The following is a 20,445-nucleotide window of genomic DNA, read 5'->3' on the forward strand; positions in this document are numbered from 1 at the left end:
ATCTTAAATCGAGAACAGCAATATCATGCTACTCCTCTCTACAAGAGAACTGTCAAAAGACACTTCATCATGTAGTTTACTGCCACTTAGGATGCCCCAATCAACGCAGAAAAAGGGTTGAGTAAAATAAATTGGTTATAATAATAGTAAGAATAACTTGGTTAAACAGACATTGTTGCGGTGGACCGCTGCCAGTTTCTGCTGTTTAATGTGTTTTACACTTATAGACACGTGTGTGTATATGGGCACACTATTCTCTCACTACTGTACTGTACTGTATCACTTAATGGCACAGATGTACTTGTCTAAGTAATAACTGGGCTGCAACATTGCTAATTCACATTAACAAGCACTATCTTAGCTGTCCACATGAATAGTTACTAACACACGAGAAAGTTATACAACACACCAAACATGAGCTCATTATTCAAAGTATGATGCACGTAACGAAATTACATCACTGAACATTAATTGCAGCCGTGTACGGCCGTAGATGTTACATATTAGTGGCATCCATTGAGAGGATAATGTCCCAAATGACGGCAGACATGACGTGAAAAGAGAGACAAAACGAGCAAATAAGCACACTATACTTTAGTGCACTTCTCTACTAATGCCAAACATACGGAAGAGGACACGTTCGTGTAGTTAAACGGTGTTTGAGACACTTAATTTGTTACGGAGCGGACTTTAACGAGGTGCACAACGAGCTGTCAATCAAATCGACGTCGAAGCTTAAGGCACACAATGGCAAACCAGTGCGACAAATAAACACAATATAAAGTAACTAAACGCTATTTAGTGTCATTGTGGCATCTCACTGCATAATAACCGCTATGCAACAAGTAATGGACGTGACCCAGAATGCAATGTGTGCGTCACGAGAGGTAAATATAATGACGTTACTCTACTCTTAACATGGAACTAGACAATATAATAATGACAACTGTTAATATTTGGAACCTTTCTAACAAACATTATTTACTTAATTAAGTGAAAATGTGTGTGATTCCCTCCCCGAGTAGTTCAAGTAGCGAATTAGCTACTGGGTGTTAGCCTACATGCTAAGCTGAACACACCACTGTTAGCTAGCGGGGATTCAATGCAAGGCAATGCAGCTCCATTCATATAGTGCATTTAATACACAACATAATTCAATGTGTTTAGCTTATCATGGTGAAACGATCGGCGGAGTCTCTTCTCTTTTAACTTACCTTCGAAGCATGTGTCTGTCGCGTTGTGTACGTGGGTGCGTGTCTGACCGGCTACTGTGATACAGGCATACACTACTGATTGGTTCTGGCTCTTGCACGGCTAACCAATCAAATGCTGCTATGGGCGTTACATTGCTGGAGTTGGACTCCATAACAGACAGAGACGCTCTGGGCTGCATTCGAAGCGAAAAGACGGAGTTTTAAATGGATCGCTCATATCGGCCGTCAGATTAATAAAACAGACCGATACCGATATGTACCAATATGTCAAATATCGGCCCCGATTATCGGCCCGACCGATTATCGGTCGATCTCTAATAATAATAGTTTAATTCAAATAAGATACTGTTTGACTCTTCATTAGTTATCATATTTAAGTATTTTCCAAAACTCATTAGTTATCATATTTAAGTATTTTCCAAAACAATCTTTTCAAGATGGCTCCTTCCAAGAGTGTGTTTGGATACTTATACTGTGCAATTTTGCTGTGCTTGCATTTTAGTGCCAGAGCCTTTTGGTGGTGCTATAATCATAGGACAGGAGTCAATTTCTTACCACAATGGAGACAAATATTTGGCCATTGCACCGCCCACTATCAAGGTAATTATATAAACAGTCAAATGAACTGATATGATTGTGTATATGATTGTGTTTTATGCAATAGGAATTTTCTGTGCATCTTGGAAAACACCATAATTGATATGGGATGGTCACTGATATATGGTATAGCTGTAGGGCCTTAAAGGAAATCAACAAAATGGTCAACCCTTCAGCCAATATAAATATTCTATCTTCGTGTGTTTTACACTTTTCTATATAACTCTATTGCTAAAACTCAGGCAAACCAATGTAAAATTTGTCACACAAGGTTATAATGAAATTGTGAAATTGGCATGTTTAAGTATTTTCCTTTCTTGGTGAGTATTTAATTAAGCGCCATATGAAAATTACAACATTTTTGTAATCTTATTAATACATATTTTAATTATAAAAGCTTTTAGAAGCATCATAAAATGTATAGTTACACTTAACAAAAGGTAAATGCACATATGGATAAAAAGTTTTGGCACCCCCTGTTAATGTAAGAAAAACCCACAGTGGTCACAGAAATAACGTGAATCTAATAAAATGTCATGAAAATCAGGGGTACTAGCAATGCCAGTGGATGAATTATTTATTAGAAATCAAGCATACAGAGTAGATGCTATTTGTTGATGCATAGCAAATCACAGACAAGCCAATATAAGCTAATTGATATTATGTCACCATATCTTGTTTTAAAAATCTTGTTCGTCTTCATCATACCAGAGGCAGGCAAAAGTGTTACACAACCCTTACTTCATGTGGCTAGAACAACACATTATTTTTTCCTCCTCTGTGTAGTATTGGCCATAAAATTTCACTTCAGTTCTGGGGTTGAATTTTATTACGAAACTATAGAAACTATGTGGTAGGGGGCCACTACAACAGTTGTTGTGCAGGACTTCTGGCGGAAGATGCACTATGTATACAGTATTTTATTTGTATTATTTATTTGTCAGCCAGAAGTTTTGATTTGATTTCTCATTTCCCACTGGATTTAATTCTTTCTCATACCAATGCATCGTTGTACGCATGATTTTAGCTCTTACACGTTTGACCTTTCTATTATTTTACTTGATCCACCTTGCCTGTAGCTTTATTGACATGACATCTTTGTGTTTGACTGCAGCAAAGCACTATTGTCTGTCACAACCGAGTGGACCCTAATGGATCACGCTACCTGCTGGGAGACATGGAAGGGCGCCTTTTCATGTTGCTGCTGGAGAAAGAGGAGCTAATGGATGGAACAGTTGCCCTCAAAGACTTGCATGTGGAGCTGTTAGGAGAGGTGCTCTATTTTATTATGTTACAGTGAGCGCACCTTTATCGAGGTCTCAATCGTGACACATTTAAAGTTGCAAAAACACACTTAAAGTATCCTTTAGCAGCTGTTGTAATGTTTACTGTCAAGAAATGGGAAACTATCATATAACTTCACTTTGAACAAGCAAAAATAAGCAAACTACCGCTCACATAGTTTTCCAAATATGAGGCTAAGCTTTTTTGCTTCAACCCATTTGTCACTCCCAGTTATAGTTAACTTTAAAACTGACTAGGGATGTCACGATAAGGGCAATATCGTGATATCGTGATATTAAAACTGCCACAATATCGTCGTCGTCATGTTCACAATATTTAAAAGGAACACATCCGTTTAAAAAGTCAGGTTAATTTCCATTTGTGCAGTTCTAGCACCCTCTAGTGGCTAGTTCATTAGTGCAATTTAATTTTCATTCGGGATGTTTTGGCCTTCTATGTTTAAAATCTGCTAATTGTTAGATGCAGGGGAAACTAATTTGTTTGTGAAGCGATAAATGTGTGCTTGCATTAGTAAATAAGTGCCTCAATATTGTTATTAGAGATTGTAGGTTGCTTTTGATGCATTGCTGTTATGTACAAAAGCACAATATTGTGTTTTGTTTTGTTTTTTAGTATCACTCTCTTTTTTTACAATATTGTGCTTTTTTAAATATCGCCAACGACCCCACAATATCGTGATAATTATTGTATCGTGACCTTCATATCGTAATAATATCGTATCGTGATGTTTGGATATCGTTACATCCCTAAAACTGACACATAAAAACAAAAGGGAATGAAACATTATACAGTGATACCTCGGCTGACGAACGCTTCAGCTCACGAACTTTTCGCCTCACGAACATTAAATTCGCGAAAATTTAGTCTCGGCTGACGAACTACTTTTCGGCGGACGAACCAAACCACGCGGTCGAACAGCACCACGGTGGCGGCCACGAGAAGCTGATGCACGCTCACGGCGTCCCAGTTCGTCACCCCCTTTCTTTTAGTGCGGACGCGGTTTGTGTTTGATAGACATTTTGAGTGTACTTTTGCTATTATGGGACCGAAAAAGACCCCACCACAGGCTAGTGTTAAGCCTAATGCTTACCAGCGAGGGACGGCGATTCGGCGGCGCGTTTGCATTGTAGTCAATGGAGTTCGCGCCACTAAAAAAAGCGAAAGTGCCATCACGTACCTCAAAAAAGGAGAAAATCGTGCCACGGCTGTTTAGTCCCAGGAAAGAGGTGAAAGTAGTTGGCGGTGCTCACTTTTTGTTGACTCGCTAAAGTGCTCAACTTCCTTGTTCACCAAGGGACACACCTCCTCCGCTCCGGTGAGCACGAAAGTGCGAATGAGCGACAACCGTTCCATAAACACTCTACGCGGTGAAACGCTCGCGAATGAAGTAAGTCTACCATTGCTACTATCCTTAAGAACTACCATCACAAAGTAAAATAAAACGACTTTATTATACAGTACAATTTATTTCTTTAATTACAATACAATAGCACATTTATTTTCCCTTAAATAAGGTATATTTTTGTGTAGTTTTAAGGCTTATTTAGTAGAAAATTATGTTTTATAGGGACCTGGGAACGGATTATTCTCATTTTAATGGTTTCTTATGGGAAATAAATGTTCGGAAGAAGAACTTTTCGGCTTACACACACTCTGGGTACCAATTAAGTTCGTGAGCCGAGGTATCACTGTATATTTAAATTAGGGGTATCACTGTCAGGTGATTAAAATTTTTAATCATAATTAATCGCATGACTTCAATAGGTAACTGATCAATCACACAATCTGTTCTAAATGTACAATATTTTTTTCTAAGTTTTCATACTCTTGTTAACTTAAAATTGGGGAAAAAAAATAAACTAATAGAAATATGGCTGCATCTTTAGTCATTGATACAGTAATTTCATAATACATAAAATTGAATTAAAATTAAAAAGGGTGTACTGAAAAAAAACCCGTGTGAAAATGATTTGTAATTTGTGATTTTTTCTTTTCTTATTAAGAACCATCTAAGCTTTAACATGAAGTAACTTGTGAAATTCTGATTGAATTTTTATCTTTTGTTTTATTACCTGTTCTTATTGCTGCTGGAAATGTAAATTTCCCAGAGGGAGCCATCCCAACGGGATCAATAAAGTCAAAGTCTAAAGGAACTTTAAAATAATTAACTAAAAATTAGTGCTGTCAAACGATTAACATTTTTAATCTGATCAATCACACTTTTTAATTTTTTTCTAAATTACTTGCGTATTCGCGTAATATAAAATAAATACAAAATACCATAATATTTTGACTTTAACGCATTTTATTATCTGAATGTCATTTGTCATGCATGTATTGCTCAAAACAGCATCATATCAATTGGGTGCAATTCAGGAATTATTAATGAATTAAACGCAAATGACTTTTGTTTTACCTATCGTCCCGTTGGGGTGTTTTTTAAAGCGAAATTTACCACCGAGCACTCCAACTGGAGTCACCCCGCTCATCTTGGAACAACAGGCGTAGGAAATGCCGTGCATTGACCTAATCACTGACCTGCGCAGCCTTCAATGTAACCATCCGCGGTTACGTTCAAGGCTCAAGTGCCGTCAAAAAAAATAGTGTGATTAATGCGACATTTTTCTGTGATTAATTAATCTGTTAATGCTTTAACTTTGACAGCCCTACTAGAAATTAACACACTTATTTTGACACCACTAATTTAAAGACCTGAACGTACACCCAAACCATTTTCTGGCTAGCTTAATTCCATCTTATAATACACAATGTAATAGATCACTATTTGTACTGCCTCTTCCTCTTGCTTTTTGTCTGAAGCTGAATGTCTTCTAGTAGACCTCATATCTGGCATGTTATACAAATAAAATGTAAAAAAAAAATCTGCAATATAGTGGAGGGTGCAAAAGGTAAACCACAATTTAGTGCTGGTTCCCGGTATTTCTTTTAGCCAACCTGCTTCTTTGGAATTTCTCTCATCCCTTTTAAGTTACATGGCCACTATTTCTCGGGCTTGTTGTTTTTTCTCCAGCTTCTCTTTCCTCTCAGGGGCTACTATAGCGTTTTTAGTGTTTTATTGCCTTGGCAGGACCTAATGGATCTTTCCACGCTTATACAGAGGATGTGACAAATCATTCTCTCTATGCTGCTTGCCTGGTGTCACTTATCAATTTTAAAGTGATTTAGACAATGGATACGCGTCAATACCAACGCTTAAAGCCAAATGTCATGTGAAAGGCAGACAGGTCTGTCTTGCAACACCTTTCTCTCTCTCATGATCTGTCGAAGAGTCTAGTAAATGCTGTTTTGCAAGTCCTCTGAGTGGTGCTGGAGCTGGAAGCCATCAAGGGGAGTACTACTGCTGAGCTAGAGACAGATTGCTTTTTAAATTGTTGGCTTTATTGTTGGGACCAGTCTGCTCCGCCAACAGGCAGCACTGCAGCAGCATCTCTGCCTTGTCGTGCAAGAGAAATAGCTCTCTTGATTGTACATTCACGGTCTATAGCCATTTCTGCACTTAAACAGCTCAATTTCAAGCACTTTCCTCGTCAAATGTGTATGCTTTATGGCTTCACTTTAAACCGTTTAAAACTTATTTTCATTCTTTTATTGATCCCCTAATTTTTTCTGTGCACTTACAGACATCCATTGCTGAATGTTTGACCTACTTGGATAATGGTGTGGTCTTTGTGGGATCCAGACTGGGTGATTCCCAGCTGGTAAAGGTATGTAACCGGTTACCTCTTTACCAAGTAACACTTATCAGTGTTACTTAAAACAAATAATACAGTCAGTGTCACACCTATAAAATGCCAAATGTGTCCCAGTCCTCTCATATTCCATTTCATTCTGTTTGTCCTTGCAAATTTTCATCAACAGCTTAATGTGGACAGCAATGACCAGGGATCATATGTGGCTGTCATGGAGACGTTCACTAATCTGGGGCCTATCGTGGATATGTGTGTGGTAGACCTGGAGAGGCAAGGACAAGGACAGGTGAATGCTCTTCTTTTATTGAAATACTATAAATCCTCACATTCCTAAGACAATGGCTTAAAATGGAACTCTAACAGGAAATCAGACTCTTTCTCCACCCCTTGCTAATATCTGAAAATGGCGCTCAAAGGGGGTGTTTCCTGGAGGACCGTTGGGCTTGCGAGTGGGTAGAAGGTTGGGTGTGGTCTGGCTGTGATTGACAGCAGCAGTGAAAACTACGATTTAAATCATTTCTGTACTACGGCAAGTCGTGCTAACCAAATCTTATGCTAATAAATTAACCTGAAAATCAATATAAAGATGTTTGGAAATGCTACTACCCCAACTCCAACTTGCTAAGGATGTGTTTAAGGAGGCGTGTACGAGACTGAGCCTGTTGGTGGCATTGCGACTTTGTCATACTGTACAAGTGACATAGTAAATCACTTCTCGTCCACTGAGAGGACAAACAACCAAATTGGGTTTATCCCAACGGTTAACCTGAAAATGGCACCACACATGCGGTTTTTGTCAATTCAAGCTTTCAACAAACATGCACTAAAATGTCAAAATAATGACCGGGACAAATAGACAGCATTAGTAGTCACCAGTTTATACAGTTTATCAGCAAAAAAAAAAAAGTTGATTTACTGTTTGCTATTCCTTTAAGTCATTTTTATCGCTGAATTGTTATCAGGCTCCTGCAAAGCTTGCTAATGAGCTGATCATTTGAATCAGGTGTGTTGGATGAGGGACACCTCGAAAACATGCAGACTCCGGCCCTTGAGGACCAGCATTTGACACCTGTGTATTAAAAGGTTGTCAAAAGAAAATAACCTACAACGTACAGTGTGAACCGAGGTCCTGTTGTGTTTCTTAAGCATGCAATCATTATGCATCCTGCAGTATGTCCTAATTGTTACGGAATTATAAGTTAGCATCGTAAGACTGTCCTTGTTTTGAGCTCAGTTACAGACCCGTGATACACGGCACATTTGGAATGCCATCAGAGTCCACCAGGGTACAAAGTCGGTCCACAAACACAGAAATTCACGTAGTCGTAGTTCACAAAACACGGGTAATATAAATCCTTGTAATCCTTGCAATCCCTGTTTTGGGGCATCCTCCTGGATGTGTATTCAAGGCGACAGCTCTTCAAAGTCTCTGGTTACTCTGTGCAGTGTATGATGTCGAAACTTTTCCACAAGGTACTTGTGCTTGATTCATCTTCTGAGAACAAACAAGATCCCATAGCACCGTTGTAGCTGACTTTTTGAGTGGGGATGTCTGTTTAACTAAAGCTACATGAAAATACATATATATAATACATACAAATCTACTTTTTTCTTTTTAACTTTAATATGGCTAGCCCTGCTTTTGTTTTCTACAGGTATTTGTCACTTGTCAACATACATATCTTGTATCAATTCACACTAACATGCTGCTCTTATCCCCGTCTTTATAGATATGATTTAAATTTCTATATTGTAACATTCAAATGGATCGGTGGCACCCAGTTCTGATTCTAGCATGCAGATCATTATGTATTTCATGACGTGATATATTCAAGAAACAATTGTGAAAGGCCCTGATATGCAGTGGAACCTCAATTTAATGAAATTATAGGTGATATGTTAAAGTAGATTGTCCGTTAAATTGAAACATGTTTTTTGTGGCATAAAAAACACCTGATCAATACAGTACAAAATTGTTATATGCTTTTTTTTTTTTGTGGCCTAAAAATGCTCACTACAGCACAAAATAATTATAAATGAATAAAAAAAAGCCTGAAAATGTTGGCAATGTTGTTAATCTGATCTAAATGTATTAAAGGGGGGGGGGGGGATAGTGTGCATCTGGTCACTTTCATGTTGGTGTGCTTCATTTTTTTTCACCTCTGTTCCAATTGTATATAAAGAGACGTGTCACGCCCAAATAAACAACAGACTAGCCAAAGTTCATAGGTATGAGTAGTTAGATACAACATGGCCCTTACACTAAGCCAGTGCTTCTCAAATAGTGGGGCGGCCCCCCTCAGGGGGGCGCGAGACTCCATCAAGGAGAACATGCTTTTTTTTTTATTTTTTTTTATTTTTATTTTTTTTAATGGTCCTAGAATAAAGTGCAATTGCACCTCCACTACACTAGGGGGCAGTGGTGCTCTCATTATTGGCAGAGTGTGCGCAGGGAGCATTTGCTAGGTGGTGTAGGGATTTTGTTTGCACTGAGCATGCGCGCTTTGCACACAGCAAAAAATAAATCAGCACAAATTATTTTATTTATTTTTGTTTTGCAGGTTAAAGGGTTTTTTAAAAAAAAAAAGATACTGTGCTCCTGAGTTAATGTTGGTGATCAGTTTGAATGTATTATTATTTATTGATTTTATGTAATTTTATTTTTCCGTATCGTATGGTTTGACATGGTCAGTCAAAAAATGTTTATAGTTTAATTAAGGATTTAATTTTATTTTTGAATTTCAGATTCACTTTAATTTTTTTCTGTTACAGTTAATAAAGCTATTCTTTGTTGTAAATTGGTCCATATTTCTTTCTTTTTTAATTCTCTTATACGTTAATACGGATAGTGTTATGCAGAGATGTGCTTATTTGAATAAAATATCCACTCATATCAGTGGATTTCGAAGACTGAACTACTGCCTGATCATTGGCAAATTTGCCTCGGAACACAAGTGACACTGACAGCGACAATGAGACTGAGAAAGCTGTTCTATTCTGACGCAGAAGAAGACTTTAGTGGGTTTAGTTATTGTTTGCTACTCCTGAGTGTTTTGATTGACAGCTCAGCTACTGTAATAATAAATGCAATCAGCATATAATTTGTGGCTACACATTCCATTTAATTGTCACTGCACTTCATTTATATTCCGCTGTAAGCGCCCTGCCTTAAATGCACTCTGCAGCTGTGATATTAAAAAAACAATAAATTTGTGATTGAAGGTACAAAAAAACATGATGACTCAAGAAAATGCCTGCAGCTGTGTGATGGGTTGGTAGAAGGAAATTGCTTCTTTCCACTTGGGGTGAAATTGATGGGTTTTGGTTATGTCTTACTATCTGATGTTCAACTTCTGATGCTCCAATGCAATTGGAAAGAGGGAAGGAGTTTTTTTTTTTTTTTTTCTAATCACATCAGGGTCTTGGATCAGTTGTAATTTGTGTAGAAAGAAATTTTGCTACAGTGGCATAAGAGGTGTAAGTACACAGTTTATAAAAAGTGGTACCAACTTGTATTATCTTTTCCTACTGCTTGTAGCATCTCATTTCTCTTCATATCTAAGCTCATGTTTATTGTTTTTTTTTTTTTTTTTCATTTGCTGCCTTCAGCTAGTTACATGTTCAGGAGCATTCAAGGAAGGCTCTCTTCGGATCATCCGCAACGGCATTGGAATTCATGAGCATGCCAGCATTGACCTGCCAGGAATCAAAGGTTTGTTTGTCTCATCACCTCCACCTCAAGCTTTGACTTCATTGAGGACGTAATCTTGCACTTATTTGACAGGAGAGCCACTTGAGCCTCCACAGCTGTTTGGTTCTCCTTGCCAAAACACCAGCTAGTGTCTATTTAAGATCTGTATCTGAGTGTTACAGATGGCTCTGTTGTCATTGATCTTTGCTTTGCATCATCAAAATACCTAGAAAAATGCCATCTGAAAATGTTTTATTTGAAAAAGCAGAAAGCTTTACCACTGCTCTGTTAATTTCTTGGTGAGTGCTAGATGAAGGTTGGATGACTAATAGGCTATTGACATTTAGCCTCTAATTCAAAAGCCTTTATCAGCTTGGACTAAGAGACATTGCCAGAGCTCTTTACCCACTTGTGGTACTATCTGAGTGTTCTCATGGTAGGGCTTGGCGAGACCAGTTGAATCCCTTCACCTTTATGTTAACAAAAAATATCGGATATACTGTACACGTGTGAACAAATTATGTTAATGTATTTCTGAATGGGTTGTATAGTCCATTAATGGCGATACATTGGTAATGAGAGCAATACTCAAAATTAAAACTTGGCACTTAATAGTACGAAAACAAGCAGTATAACTGCTTTAAATATTTGCTCATCAATATATTTATATACTATAACTAGTAAAAGTCATCCCAAGGGCTCGACTCGCCGTCGGACAGATTTCCGCTTGGCCGGCGTCTTTTGAGGCCGAAGACGCCGATGTGGTGCAATTATTTATTTTTTGCCCCAAGAGACCGGCCTACAATTTAGAGGAAGCGTCTGATTAATCCTTTACACTTCAGACTTCAAAATATTGTACAACTCCAGTCCTTTCTCTTTGGTTATGGTTGATGTCATGTATGGCTATGAGCCTTTTCTGATTCTTATAAAAAATAAAAATGTAACCTTAAGATACTCATACTGAATGAGATGGAACAGCAAGCATTTGTAGGGTAGTGTTATTTTATAGTGTTTCAATGGTTTAGGATGTTGCGTCATTTCCCCCCAGAAGTTCCAAATAACGAGTTTTAAATTTACCACTTGATAAATTGCAACTAGCTGTTAAGTGCAGCCAGGCCAGGATATTAGTAAAATACATTCCTTCATGTCAGTGGGTAGGTGGCCATCAGGAAGTTTGGGAGAACTCCCGTACGGCTGGTCCATTCCTGGCCGAAATTGTTGCACGTCCAAAACTATGTCTAGGTTATTCAGTTCTTTCACTGCTTTCTGTTTAATGAGTATATTCTATTGTATTTATATTGAACTCATGGTAGCTTAACTGCTAGCATGGCTACTCTATCTTCAGTATTTTTATTTTTTTTTTTAACCATCTCGGCGATGGTAGCTGTATCATCCATGCTTGAAGCCATTTTCACAATGAGGTAGCAAATACAATGACATCATCAACAAGCAAGCAAAAAGTTATGTTTGGTTGGTAGAATACAACTCGACCCCGTAGGCCCACTTCATATCATCTTCCAAGTATACCGTTCATTCCCGCCTCAAGCTCCTTCTGTCATTGTTCCATCACCAGGAATCATGACTTAATGTATGCTACTAGGAATTGAATCAACATTGAGCCACGGTGCTTGAACCAGTGATCATGTAATACTTTCCAGTTATTTATTTTAAGCTTGGAGGACGCTATTTATTATCATTTATTTCAGATGTCCTTTTTGCACATTGTTTGCTTCTGCTGCCTTTACGACAGTGGACCAATATCTTGTATGCCTACTAGGGGTGTTAAAAAAAATCGATTCGGCGATATATCGCGATACTACATCGCGCGATTCTCGAATCGATTCAATAATCGATTCAATAATCGGCAGAATCGTTTTTTTTTTTTTTTTTTTTTTTTAGGATTCACACCTTGAGCATGGAAGAATGTTATATGAACGGAACATTAAGCCTTAATATTTTATTTTAATGCTGTTCAAACATGAAACAGATTACAACCTCTATAAGACTGAAATTTCAGATAAATAAATAATACATTTTCATATAAATCTTACACTCTACAAGCTTACTGATTAGTATTTTCTAAATTTGAATGGGAAAAAAATCGCAACAATCGACTTATAAATTCGTATCGGGATTAATCGGTATCTAATCGAATCGTGACCTGTGAATCGTGATACGAATCGAATCGTCAGGTACTAGGCAATTCACACCCCTAATGCCTACTATTAACTGGCTGTGTCAGAAGTGTTCAAATGATTACTGGAGGTTGTCGCGAGATGGATGACAGGAAAGCTGCAACACCTTCTCTATTGGATGATGGCTATTCCCATTTGATGTATGGAGTTCTTTCATAGCTCTATTATATAATCAATTTTCCCTGTCAAAAGCAGTTGGCCTTTTTTCGTGCTGTTGCTGTTGTCTTTTCTAGTACAGCACATTACATATTATAATTGCTTACATACCAAGTGTCAATTTGCCTGCCACGTGTTAATGATAGCAGATTTATGTTAGTGGCAGGAAATTAGGTTCTTTGTCAGGTCATTGCTGTAACTAAAATGAGCCACATAAGGTCTCACTGCACTTGTAAGGTTTCAGATGTTTATTGATCCTTTTTGCCCTAAAAGTCTTCACTGCTGCCTCCAGCCTCAAGATGAGACAGTTATTCACTTAACTAATCAATGGACTCTGAGAGGGATTTGCAATGTTGGTCTTAAAATGTGAACCTTGGATAAATCAGAAAATTCTTGTTGCACTTGTTGGATTTTGCTCTTCTGTCATTAGTAAATTGATTGAGGTAGTAATTTTCTCTTTAATGACCTTCCAGGTTTGTGGCCGCTCCGATCAGAGGCAGGAAGAGAGACAGATGACATGCTGGTGCTTTCTTTCGTGGGTCAAACGCGGTGAGCCATTGCAATGGAGCACTTCAGTTACAAATGGTGTCAATTGAATGCCTTGTCTGACCTTAATTGTGGGTGTTCTTTTAGCGTGCTGATGCTGAGTGGCGAGGAGGTGGAGGAGACAGAGCTTCCAGGCTTTGTAGACAATCAGCAGACGTTTTACTGTGGCAACGTAGCGCACCAGCAGCTCATTCAGGTTGGTACTATCCACACACAATCACACGTTAAATGCATGTAACAGACATCCTTCCATTGCACCAGATTGTGCTCCATTTGGCTAAAATTGACACTCGTTTGATATTGAAGACTTCGTAGACTGATACAGAAATGTCTAATTTTGTACATTTAAAGTTAAAGAAATTGTTTTATTCCATAATGGAGTTGCCAACTGTTACGCATTGTCCATATTTGATCACGGAAATCTCTGAATGCTAATTTGTTACGCCTGTAATAGTGATAGTCACTGATATTGACAAAAATCATTGGCCACATTGCTCTAACAGGTTGATCACAAACAATATGAGTAGGTAGACAACTGCGATAGATGTTTAACAACACGCCAATTGTGTTGAAAACATTGGAGTGGTAGAAATGTTATTTAAAGGGTGGCAGGTAGTCGCTGTGCTGTTCGTTGACATGGTATGTACCACACTAAACAGGGACCATAGAATGCAAAGCAGAGAGTTGTCACAATGATCAGAAAGAAAATGATAGGCTTGCACATTAAAGGTAAAGCTGATAAGACCAATCAAAACACAACTAAAAACACACAAGAATGGTGACAAGAATCTGTAGAAGGAGCTGAAACACGCCGTCTGGAGAAAGTGCCCTTCAAACCTGAGACATTTGGAGCTTCCTCATCAGAAGTGTGCTAAAGTACTTGATGAGAGGTACAGAAGTCTCGTTGAAAGTTGCAAAAATGGTTTGATTGCAGTAATTTTCTCTAAAGGATATGAAACTAAATTTTTAATAGTATTTTTCATTTTATTATTATTACTTTTCTTTTATTAACAGAGAGGTTTATTTTGTCACTCACCAGAAATCTTTGCAGCCAGTAAATCTGGTGTTATCTTGGATAGTACTAAAGCTAAAACGTTACATAAATATAGTGCATCTCAATAAATTTGAATATTCTAGGACAGTTTTTTTTAAGCTATGTAAAAACGATAATTATCAAAGCTAAATGACATGTCCTGGAAAAATAATTTTTCAAAAGTATGGCAACCAAATACCGAATACCCATACTTTGAAGTGCTACTCAGTTTTGTTGGCAGACCAGATAAGATTGGGCAGATGATTGAATGCTTACAGCCCTGAGAGACAAAGTCTTGACTTTGATATCAGAACAAAGACTTCGAGACTTGCTGTTTCTTGCAGAACATTACTTGTGAGCATTTTTAAAAAGTTGGTCTAAGGCATTGGAAAAAGTATCACATTTTATCTTTGCTGTTTTAAGCAAAAAAACTGTGAGATTGTGGAAAAAGCAATTAGGAAAAATTCTTTCCAGGCAGGCGCAATCATGGCATACAACCAAATGTAAACAATGAAGTTTTCTTTTGAAGCGTCTTCATGTTCTATCGCCCTAAACCCCTTGTGTCGCTTGCCAGAGGTGCTGTGCAGAATAATATTTAAAAGGGAAAACCTTGTGTACTTTCAGATCACGTCCGGCTCTGTTCGCTTGGTGCTTCAGGACAGCAAAGCATTAGTGAGCGAATGGAAGGAGCCACAGGGCAGGAACATCAGTGTGGCTGCTTGCAACCACACTCAGGTGGTGCTTGCTGTAGGCCGTGCACTTTACTATCTCCAGATCCTGGCCGGAGAGCTCAAACAGATTAGGTACGACAATTTGACATACTTGTATCTAATTAGCAATTAAATTGTATGCCTAACAAAGTCACTTAGTATATGTAAGTGTGATGGTAGGTTCACAAGAGATGGGGCAAAATTGGGAAAAATGTGAATAACACGTGACGTTACACCATACAGCAGCTTTTGCATAACAATAATTTCCTTTACACTGCGTAACCACTTTATAATTAACACATCCAGCTAATGAAAATGTATTAAAATATGTATCTTAAATTTTGTGATACTCTATATTAGGGGTGTCAAAATTAGTGTGTTAATTTTGAGTTAATTTAAAGTTACTTTATAGCCTAATTTTTTATTTATTTATTTTTTTAATGTGCGATTAATGATACTTGAAAAGACAGTCGCAATGCAGCAGACACGTCAAGGTCAAAATTAATATATTTGTGGAGACTGGGATCAAGTTGTAGTTTAAAATTAAAAAAAAGGTACAGAATTTCACAAGTTACTTCATGTTAAAGATTAGATAGCTCTCAATATGAAAAGAAAAATACACTGAGCTGTCACCGTCTTACAAATTTAATTGTGCCATCTAGTGGCAGAAAAATTACCAACACAAATCAATATCACACTCGTTTTTTACAGCACATCTTTTTTATTTTAACTCAATTTTAGGATTTTTTATTAAATAACTATCAGTGATGAAAAGATTTGTATTTAACATTTTTCCACTTATGTTAAGAGTATGAAAACTTAGAAAAAATATTTTACTTTACATTTTATTGTACATTTAGAATAGATATAAAATGTGTGGTTAATCGTGAGTTAACTATTAATTATGTTTAAGAATTTTAATGGCCTGACATCCCTACTGTATATATAATATCCAAGATGCTTTTAGATTAATGTTGTATTAATGAAACTGTAATAAGGATTGGGGTGTTTTTATGGGTGCTTCAGGTGCACTTCTTGGGGGTGCTTTGACAGTCGTATTTTCCAATCTGCAATAAGTCACTTTGAATACCACATTTGTAAGTTTGCTATGCTCTGTCCACATCGACACCATTCACAGTAAGGGGGTCAACCACTATGTGTCTTCTTCAGCAACACAGATATGGAACATGAGGTGGCTTGCCTTGACATCACCCCACTTGGGGAAGGTGGTGGTGAATCACCGCTCTGCGCTGTAGGGCTGTGGACTGACATCTCAGCTCGTGTGCTGAAACTGCCCTGCTTTACTGCCCTTCACAAGGAAATGCTGGGTGGAGGTGAGGGGAAACGAGGGGATGGTTATGTCTTGCTTCTCGGGAGAGTCCTGTAAACTTTTAGGGTGCCAAGGAAAGTTTATTTGCATCGCCCAGTCAAAGTAGTATAATGCCTTAATGGACTTTACAAATCCACTAAAGTGAAATTTCCTTACAGCTCACGCACTCTCAAAGGCAAGACAAAAACGTCCCTAAAACCTTCACATAAGTAAAATCACAGAGGCGAGGGAAATTGCTTTGTGACAAACAGCACACTGAATATAGGCCAAGAGCAGTTTGGCACCTCATTTGGCATTTTATGTGATGGACCTTCTTTGAACATAAAAATTCAAGTACAAGTCAAAGAATAATACCCTGCAATCCACATTTATGAACCACTGGAGGGTGCAGTGATTTTCTCCATAGATGCCCAAGGGTTATACCAGTAATTCTACATTTAGTGCATCATTTAAGGATTTGAGAGATAATTAACAATGCCATATTTTAACAGACAACTCAATTGGTTAAACTTGTGGAAAAAGTCAGCACAGTATAGAGACTGAATCCCCTTATTGTGAACAAGACTCTTCTTTCCAATAAATGTTTTATCCATGATAAATAGCTCGTAAATACAAAGCAACACACAATATTTTCAATGAGTCTGTTAATAGCGGTGCAATTAAAATCATTGCTCAAAACAGATAAATGATTGTTCTTATGTTTTCTAATTATTTGTGGGCTTCCCAGAAGCAGTGTAATGTTATTTCCCCTGAGTTTTCATGTTAATTTTGTTTGTTAAACATTTAGTTTCTTTAAGCGTATGTTTGCCTCCTCGCTGATAACTGTCATAGATTTTCAAGTCTCAATTTTGCCACCATTTCACCGTCGACTTGATCTATGAACCCATTTCTTCTTGTAACATGAAAAATGTCATTTTGTTGTGCTCATTCTTAGAGATCATCCCTCGCTCCATCCTAATGACCACTTTTGAAGGCAGCTACTACCTGCTGTGTGCCCTCGGAGACGGCGCGCTCTTCTACTTCGGTCTGGATCTGCAGACGGGTATGTCCTTTTCATGGTGTCACTCCATAGGCAGCAGACCAAAACCTGTTTGAAAGTCAACTGAGCATGAAGTGATGCATCCATATTCTTACAATCGACAGAAAATCTAGATTTTTTTTGTTTTGTTTTGTTTTGTGTGGAAACTTATGATTACTAATACTGTGTGTACTAGGGATGCTCCGATCGGGGTTTTATGCTGCCGACACCGATACTGATACCGATTATCAGTGGGTAAGATCGGCCGATACCGATCACATTCATCATCTGTATTTTTTTTCCCACCAATGTATTTATGGTGAGTGCCATTGGCTATATAAATGAAAAAAAAACAACAACCATGTAATCACCTTAATTTTAGACAAAAACATTTTCAAGAGGATTAATACAAAACCCTTTCTGGCACAATGCATCAACTATTCAGTTAAAAAAAAAGAAAAAAGAAAAAAAAACTTAAAATTACCAGTTTTAAGCTTTAACAGATTGAAATAATCAGTAGTCTCAACAGGACTGACATCCGAGCTCCAGTGGTACCTCTACATACGAAATTAATTGGTTCTGGAAGAAAATTCTTCACTAGAAAATTTTGTAAGGAGAGACGCATTTTCCATGTAAATGCCCTAATCCGTTCCAAGCCTCCCAAAATTTAGACAATGCTGTCCTCATTGTTTTTTTCCCCTCTTTTTGGTTCAGGTTCTCTCAGAAATGTTTTTTGTCTGGTGTTTTGTAAAGAACTGATCCAAGGATTTTTTTTAAAAAAAAACAAAAAAACAATCCTTCGAAAATGTCCAAGGCTAACATCATCATAGTGAGCGATGGCCCGACTGCTGAACACTTTTTCTGGGTGATTCTTTTCAAGAAATTTCAAAACTTCATGGAAACTTCATGGTACGGCGGGGTATCTTTTTCCCCCCCAAAAAAAGGCCCGTCTCGTCGCAATTAAAAACTTACTGTGCAACGTAGCCTTCATCAATCACCAATTGTTTGAATTTTTACACAAATTCGTCGTCCGTTAGTTAATATTTACGTAAAACTATCTACGTAAAACTATCTGAACACCTCATGGCCAGAGGTGCGAATGACGAGGATGCTCTATAGACACATATCTATTATCTATCTATTTACACGCATAGACACAAGCGAGGGGGAGAGGCGGGGGGCTTGGATCAAGTTGGTCTCTCGGGCAGGCTGCGAAGCATGAGCTACGGGTGATCGAATTTTTGATAAAAGGCTTTGATCAAATATTCCGATCACGTACTTTTTCACAAATAGCGGCTGATTATAATTGGTGGCTGATCGATCGGAGCATCCGTATTGTGTACACCACATGTGTACATAGGAATACTGTTGTTAACTTTTAGAGCATTTTTTATTATCAATATCAATATGGAAACATACACTTGATTCTGCATGAGTGTGTTGAACCTGATAACTTGATGTCTCAGCTGTATTTGTTCTGTTGTAGGCGCCCTGAGTGAGCGCAAGAAGGTCACCCTGGGAACCCAGCCCACGGTGCTGAGGACCTTCCGATCCTTGTCCACCTCCAATGTCTTCGCCTGCTCGGACCGACCCACTGTCATTTATTCTTCCAACCACAAGCTTGTCTTTTCTAATGTCAACCTCAAGGAGGTCAACTATATGTGCCCACTCAACTCAGAAGGCTATCCTGACAGGTCAGCATTTAATAGAACTGCAGATACTTAGTAGTATTAGTATGCATATGTCATTTGCACTTTTACGAAAAAGTCTTCAACCAAATCTGCCTCTTGTTACAGTTTGGCTTTGGCTAACAACAGCACTCTGACCATTGGCACCATTGACGAGATTCAGAAACTTCACATCCGTACTGTTCCTCTCTATGAATCGCCCAGGTAAGTCATTGAGTGATTTTTTTTTTCTTTTCCGTTTGGTTCATTTTGCCATCAACTTTTTTTTGTCCTTTTATTTTATTCTTCATTGCACATTTGCTACAGTAGCCTTTCTTCACTCTTTTGTTGACAAAAATGACTCGTTGAATTGTTGGAATTGTTATCCTACGTTGGCAATCATTAAATTCAAGAGCACAGGTGCTTCCGTTGTGACTGCCTTATTTTGTTTGCTATTTTGCAATTCCCACACACCCTCCCACATTGTTTACTGGCTTCCTCCCATTGCTGTGTGTGTGCGCGCTCTCACCTCTTTCTTCTTTCCTTCACACCCCAGGCGGATCTGTTACCAGGAGGTTTCACAGTGTTTTGGGGTTCTATCCAGCCGGGTGGAGATTCAGGATGTGAGCGGTACCACCTCTGCTGTACGACCCAGCGCAAGCACCCAGGTACTGCTGCTTTTGTTATGCTGGGATAATAAGTACCCAGGGGCCTACCTACTGCACAGCCATACTGCCAATGAACACTATTTACTGAACACTGTAACGGTAACTATGTTCGCAGACAATTTCAAAATAAAAGATTTTATTTATTTTTCTAATATTTGCCATTTAAAGTTTAGTTAATTATGAATAAGGCCCATAAGTCAGTCAGTCAGTTGGCATGGGAAAGTTACCACTTGTAGTTATGACTAATTATTACTTATTTATACATTAGATGTTGTTGCTGTTCTGAATTGTAACTAGGACTTCAAAGGATGGGAAAGTTATTATGTAACAGAGCAGTTCCAAGCTTTTGATCTCTTCCCTCCTTTATGTGCCAGTTTCAAAAATCAAAAGCCCAGTTAAGGGCAAAATAAACACACATTTTACCTTCATGTAAAATTATCTAAATTTAAATAGCGTTGTGTTGTTAATTAAATCTCTTCAGGCCCTTGAGCTGGCAGCTGTGCTGTGGCTTTGACGTATGCAATTATGACCATCCAATTATTTTCAGGCGTGTTGTCTCTTTCTCCAATCTTTTCCAGCGCTGTGATTTAGAGCTTGCAGAAACA

The 20,445-nt window shown here is 38.1% G+C and overlaps 1 protein-coding gene across 1 annotated transcript in view; it reads left to right on the plus strand.

Annotated features, from left to right (window-relative positions):
* The window catches only part of ddb1 (damage-specific DNA binding protein 1), a 40,249-nt gene that overhangs the window by 4,527 nt on the left and 15,277 nt on the right, over window positions 1-20,445 (plus strand). The window contains exons 6-18 of the mRNA XM_077518893.1: window positions 1,717-1,814; window positions 2,926-3,084; window positions 6,758-6,841; window positions 6,996-7,112; window positions 10,436-10,538; window positions 13,342-13,417; window positions 13,502-13,610; window positions 15,072-15,250; window positions 16,328-16,491; window positions 17,422-17,529; window positions 18,992-19,199; window positions 19,302-19,397; window positions 19,729-19,840. Coding sequence (XP_077375019.1) covers window positions 1,717-1,814; window positions 2,926-3,084; window positions 6,758-6,841; window positions 6,996-7,112; window positions 10,436-10,538; window positions 13,342-13,417; window positions 13,502-13,610; window positions 15,072-15,250; window positions 16,328-16,491; window positions 17,422-17,529; window positions 18,992-19,199; window positions 19,302-19,397; window positions 19,729-19,840 — 1,613 coding nt within the window. The remainder of the gene's footprint in view (window positions 1-1,716; window positions 1,815-2,925; window positions 3,085-6,757; window positions 6,842-6,995; window positions 7,113-10,435; window positions 10,539-13,341; window positions 13,418-13,501; window positions 13,611-15,071; window positions 15,251-16,327; window positions 16,492-17,421; window positions 17,530-18,991; window positions 19,200-19,301; window positions 19,398-19,728; window positions 19,841-20,445) is intronic.

Source organism: Festucalex cinctus, chromosome 4 (genome assembly GCF_051991245.1).
Source record: "Festucalex cinctus isolate MCC-2025b chromosome 4, RoL_Fcin_1.0, whole genome shotgun sequence".
Taxonomy (NCBI): Eukaryota; Metazoa; Chordata; class Actinopteri; order Syngnathiformes; family Syngnathidae; genus Festucalex; species Festucalex cinctus.